This window comes from Pediculus humanus, genomic scaffold (genome assembly GCF_000006295.1).
Source record: "Pediculus humanus corporis 1103172108309 genomic scaffold, whole genome shotgun sequence".
NCBI lineage: Eukaryota > Metazoa > Arthropoda > Insecta > Psocodea > Pediculidae > Pediculus > Pediculus humanus.
In genome coordinates, this window is record NW_002987878.1 from 513980 (window position 1) to 520450 (window position 6471).

At 34.7% G+C, this 6471-nt stretch overlaps 1 protein-coding gene across 1 annotated transcript; it reads left to right on the top strand.

The window, feature by feature from the left end:
• Window positions 1-683: 683 nt before the first annotated feature.
• On the top strand, window positions 684-2848 carry Phum_PHUM581010 (uncharacterized protein; the record flags this gene model as incomplete). Its single annotated transcript, XM_002432295.1, has 2 exons — window positions 684-2553; window positions 2817-2848. The coding sequence occupies 2 exons, from the start codon at window positions 684-686 to the stop codon at window positions 2846-2848; spliced, it is 1902 nt and encodes a 633-aa protein (XP_002432340.1).
• Window positions 2849-6471: the final 3623 nt, after the last annotated feature.

A 6471-nucleotide genomic window follows, 5' to 3' on the forward strand; every position in this document is an offset into this window, starting at 1 on the left:
ACGAATAAACCGGAAAACATTTTAAAAAAATTTTTTTTTTTCCTCGTTTCCGTCATTTGTTTTTAGCTGAAGAAATATGTGTGTGCGTGTGCGTGCGTGTGTGCGTGTTGGATCTGGAGGAAAAAAGAAAAAAAAAAAAAATGAAAATTTTTTCCGATGAGTTTTTATTGTTTTTCTTGAGAAAGAAAACTTTTTTTAAAAGAGGATTAATTGAGATTATTAACGGAATAATAAAAAGAGAATCGAACGAGTGAATGATGGGGGGTAAGAGAAGGAAAAAAGTGTGCGAGGGTTAATGGGCAGGGGGAGGGGGAGAGAGAGGGATGAAAAAGGAAAAAAACCTGATTCGATGAAGAAAAAAAAAGTTTAATGAAATAATGAACAGGAAAAAAAAAAAAAAGGAATTTCCTTTAAAGTTTCATTTCTTTGTTTTTTTTTTTTTTTACACTTCCCCCCCCCTCTCTACCCCTCTACTCTTTTACTTTCGATTAAATGAAATTAAAAAAATTTTTTTTTTTTTTTTGTTGTACTTTTCATCAGTTTATTATTAAAATGAAGTCGGGAGAAAGCATTAAAAACATAAAAAATAAAAAAAACGAAACGTGATTATTGCATGATGATGATGATGATGATGACTACTACTATTGACACGTGTGATACGTAAAAAAAAAAAAAAAGTGAAAATGAAGCCTCTTTCGTTTGAAAATCTTCGAAGGTTCGTCACCGGAGGTAAGAAAAAAAAAGACAGGAACGAATCGTCGTTCAAGCGAAGCGATTCGTTCAAAAGAATATCGATAAAGAAAAATTATTTGGAACGTGGTAAAAAGCACAGGCAACAGGCGGTCGAAGCCGCCGTCGTCGCCGCCGCGGCTTGCGCAAACGTCGAAGCCACCACGGTTAAAGTTACCAAAGCGCCCATCAATGCGACGTCGTCGGTGACGAAAGCGACGAGCGGAAGTCACATAGCGAGAGCGCGAGGTGGCGGCGGTGGCGGCGGCGGTAATGGTGGAAACTGTAGGAGTTCGTCGCCGGGTAACGATAGAATAAGAACGTCACTCGTTAAGCCCGCGACATCGACGGAGGGACCCGATTCTCTGGTGATTGACTACAATCAATGGTTGAAAGGAATGAAGACTGATGATTGCACAAGCAAGAATTTTTCTTTCGGTAAATCCTCGCCGACGGAAGAGGAGAAACCGCCCACGCCGCCGCCTAGGAAAAAAACCGGTAGTCTGAGCGGTACGGTACATTCGACTTTGGAAATACTCAAACTCGAACAGTCACCGGTTCCCGTGGAAAAGAAATACCACAGCAAGAGTCGACAACCCTCGCCCACGGTGAACAAAAGCATCGACAGTTTAATTAGTTTAAGTCCTCAAGTGTCGAGGAGTAGTTTAAGTCCGGGACCGTCGAGGACAGACTCAGGTTTAAGTATAAATTTAGGAAGGGTTTGGATAGATGCGCCGCTCGCGATGGCTCCGAGAAGTTTAGAATTACCCAGACCGGCAGCACCGCCGTCCGGAATGAGCAAGGAACCCGCACGGATACATCATTCTTTGGATAGCGCGCTGAAAGAATCGGGAAAGACAAGCAGGAGGCATCATCATTATCAGTCTTCTCCGATGACGTCACCATCGTACTACATATCAAATTTATCTGCCGTGAGTCGGACATTATCGTCATCCACGACGCACACGAACAAATCGCGAGATTCATCGGGTAAAGATTCGGGTTTTTCGTTTTCCATATCAATTCCCAGGCTCACGGATTTCACCGGGATAAGTGCAAACACGAGCGGATTTTTTCGCAAGAAGAAAAAATTGACGAGACCGAAACCGAGCGTTTCGCGCGACGGGTATTTCAAAAGAACGAGCGGCGCAACGCGATTAGTCGAAAACAAATTGAATTCGGTCAAGAGGAGCAACAGCAAAAAGAAAAGAGCCAAACGGGATAAGGGCATGCTACGTGCGAACGCTATGATGTCAAAAAGTGACGAGTTCACGGTCACGGCGTACAAATCGTCGAAATCGTTGAAATCCCTTAAATTGGAACCCATGATATTCGTGACGCCGGAAAAAAGAAAACCGGGAGGATGTCAAAAAAAATGCGAATTCAAAGAAATTCGAGATTGTCGGGTATTCGACGATTTGGAAAATGACATGGCGGAACGTCGTTGTAAAAACGTTACGAAAAATGTTGAGGGGATGACGACAAACGAACGAGTCGCGGGAGAAAAAGCCGAGAAAAACGAAGGGAACGACGACGACGAGGAAGAACAACTTTACGAGTGCATAATCGAAAACGATTGTCGTCAACCCGTCAAGGAGGATGAAGTCATAGAGAATAAAGACACGGACGACAGTGATATAAATTACACGGATACGGATGAGGAAAGAGGAACCACGTTCATACCTTTGGGCGTGTCACCGGTTCCCCGTCGGAAACCGGTGAGGAAAAAAAAATCGACAAAGAGAAACGTTAAGTACGTGGCAAAACCCGGAATACACAGAGCACAGTCGACGCTGAGGAAAAGCAGACGATCTAAAAAAGGAGGTAATGTGATTTTTTTTTTTTTTTTTCATTTTTCTAAATATCCAATCTCGAGCAAAACAAACAAACAAACAAACATTTCATCAAAATGTCGTCTCTCTCCTCCCATCTCTTCCCCCGTCTGTTCCCTCCTCCTAATCTTCACCGCCTTCTACTATCGATATTTGTGTCGGGGGGTGGGAAAAAAAAAGAAAAAATGGCACATGTGCAGATAATAATAATAATAATTTTATACGATGAAACAAAAAGTATCTAATAAATTAAAGGCATCGACTTTTCCCTTGGAAATCCGTGGTGATAGACGAAATTTTTCCGGGAACGGGAGAAATGGAATTATGAAATAATAATAATAATAACGATGACGTCGGGTGCATGGAGGTGGGTGGGTATTCGTGCGTGCGCGTGCATATGCACACTCACGCAGATTTATTAACATATCTCAAAAGGTTTCTGTCGGAATGAATCCATTGTTAGAAATCATAGAGATATATATGTATATGGTTTGTTCGATGCGTTTATTTTATCTATGGAAAGGAAGGAAATCGGAAAAAAAGTTATTTCGATTCGTGATAAATTGTTTTTGATTTTGAAAAAAAAAAAACTTTCATCATTTCGTTATTTCTTCTTATTCTGCTTCTTCTTCTTCTTTTTTTTTATTATCATTATTCGCATGAAACTTTTTCCTTTTTTTCCTTTTTTCCTTTTTTTTCTCTTCTTTGTTTTCGTAGAGAGAGAGAGAGAGAGAGAGAGAGGGAAAAAGATTTATAGGGTTTTCATCGATCGTTATTATTATTATTATTATTATTGTTATTATTATCATTATTTTATAATCCATAAATTTTTTTTAATTTGTTCTTACATACGAGAAACGATTAATAATAATAATTATTATTATTATTATCGTCGTCGTCAAGAAGAAAAACGGTTATTTTTTTTTATTTCCGGTTGTCATGGGGACCCCCGAAAAATTCCCGCGTCTTACTTGCTGCCCCCCTTATTCTCCTCATCCTTCTTTTCCTTTTTAACCTTTTTATTTATTTTTGTTTATTTTATTTGTGTTTATTTACTCTATGAATTTGTCGCGCTAATCGGTTAATATTTTTTTTTTTTTTTTGTCTTCTGCTACGTGCATCATTTTTAGAAAAAATAGTGGAAATTTATGTTGGTTTAGTTTTGATTTTTGACACGCGAGCGCTGAGGGAGGGAAATTTTGTACTCGGAAAATTTTTTTTTTTTTTTTTTTTTTGTTTATTAAATCTAAAGACACGATATTTTGTTTTGAAACGGAAAAGTACGACAACGACAACAACAACAACAAAATGATATAATTAACGTTAATTAGTTGGAGCTCAAAATTTAAAAAAAAAAAATTTTCCTCTTCTCCCTTTTCCTTACCCTCCCCTCGTTTGACTACTTACTACTACGTACAGTAACGGTTTTTAATTTTTAATTTTTTTGTTTTTTTTTTTCTGTTTCTGATATTCTCGTGACACGTTTTAATGAGTTTGATAGACTTAACGACATTTCCTCATAATTTTTTTTTTTTTTTTTTGCGTTCTAGTTTGTTTTTTATTTTTTCCGTTAATAAAATTTTAATTGGTTAAGGGAAACGAAAAAAAAATTATCATTATCATTATTATTTTTATTTCAATTATTTTTGACCCGTTTTTGTAATTTGTTTTTGTCGTGGAAGGAGATTAGGTGAAAAAAATAAAAAATAAACAAAAGTAAGGGTAAGTGTAAATTTTGATTCACGCGTAAATTTTTGAATTTAAAAAAAAATTTTTTTTTTCCTCCCCGCTTTTCTCTTCGCTTATACGTCTATTTCCACGTTTAATTTTTTTTTTTTTTACTTTGTCGTTATTATCATTATCATTTTCTTTTCTTTTCAGGTATGTAAGCGTCTTTCTTTTCTATGGTATTTCGCAAAAAAAAGAAAAAGGAAAAAAATTCTTTCAGGTATATAAGGTAAAGTCGATATTTTTTTTTCGCATTTACAAAAGAAAGAGTTTTTATTATTATTATTATTATTATTATCATCATCATTTTTTCGGGTCGCGTTTTTACGGCGACATTCTGCCATTGCAGAGTAAAAAAAAAAAAAAATGTTTGATGTATTGGCGACAAAATTGATTTACGATATCGTTTAGAAAAGAAAAAAAAAAAAAATGTCGATGGTGAGACGTCGTGTCAATAATAAAATTTATAAACGTTTAAAAAAAATTTCGTTTGTTGTTGTCGTTGTCGTTTCTGCTGCCGCGTCGTTCGTTTGTCGTGTCTGTAGTCGTTTAAAAATTTTTTTTTTTTTTAAATTCGGCAATTAAAAATTTGCACAAAAAAAAAAAAAAAAAAAAAAAATTAACGGTCGTGGCAAAAATGAAAATGACGAAATTATTATATTAACTCGGTAGTCGTCATCATCATCATTATTATTATTTTTTTTTTTTCTTCTTCTTTCTACGGGAATTATTCAACAACATTCTTGTTTAATTAACCCGAGCGTCATAACTGTTTTTTTTTTTTTCAAAAAAAAAAAAAAAAAAAAAAACGTACGGGTACAAAAATAAAAAAAATTATGAAATGAAAATGTCTAAAAAAAAAAAAAAAAAAAAAATTAAGAAATTTTTTTATTTTGCAAATGTTATTATTATTATTATTATTATTATTATTATTATTATTATTATTATTATCGGTGGTAGTAGTAATAAGTATTGCCAACTTAAATTTTCGATCGATAAACGCGCGTTTTTTTCATTCTCACGCGAAAAAGCAAAAAAAAAAAATTTATTTTTCTTTTGTTTTTTTTTTTTTTTCTTATCGTTTCCGGTCGTTTCCGGGGGTAAAAATTTTTAAAGGTTGAAAGACGAAAACGAGAAAAGAAAAGAAAAGAAAAGAAGTAACAAAATACAACAAGAACAACAACAACAACAACCGCCACCGCCAACGGGCCGACGTAATTAACGAAAAAAAAAAAAAAAAAGTTGAAATTTACAGTTATGAATTTTATTATTATTATTATTATTATTATTATTATTATTATTAGTTTTTCTTTCTCGTATTTCATCCAGTTTTAGTTTTTCGTGGCATTTCCGATTTCCCCTCTCCCCGTACGTATCACTCGATGAAGGGGTCAAGATTTTTTATTTCTGCAGTCTTATCGGGGGAGTGAGGGAGGGAGGGAGAAAGAGAGGGGGGGGAAATAATCACATTAAGTACCTGACAATTTAACGACTCGATATTAATAGTAATAATAATAATAATAATAGTAATGATAATAATACAATGGTAACAATCGAAACGACTTTAAAACAACCAATCAAACAAATTGACTTTTTTTTTTTCTCTTTTCTTTTCTATCTCTTTCTTTCTTTTCCCTCCGTCATTTATTGCATTTATTGCCGATAAATTCATGGGGTATTGACCTTGAATGATATTTAAAAGAACGAAACAAACGAACAAACGGACGTACGTACCCGCTCGCACGCACGCATTCACGCACTCGTCGAAAGAAAGAAAAACGAAAATCGAATTCGCAATGTCTCTCGTGCCACGACACGTCTCTCTCTCTCTCTATTTGCGAATCATCATCGATCGATGGACGTCGTTTGAAAAACAAACAAACGGACGAACGGACATGTACGATTTTTGTTTGTTTTTAACATTTGAAAGCAGAAGAAATTTTTAAAAAAAGAAAGAAACGGAAGTCGATGGAATTTTTTTTTTTTATTTGTTTTTCGTCGTGTCTGCAAATGTGCGACGGCGACGACGACCGTCGTTTTTTTTTTTTTTTTACAGGAACGGGAAGTAAATTTAATAAATTTGTACTTTATTACGTTTAATCGGGTTTTAATACCACCAAAACGTGTAAAACTATTTAATAATAATAATAATAATAATAATAATAATAATAATGTCATTGGG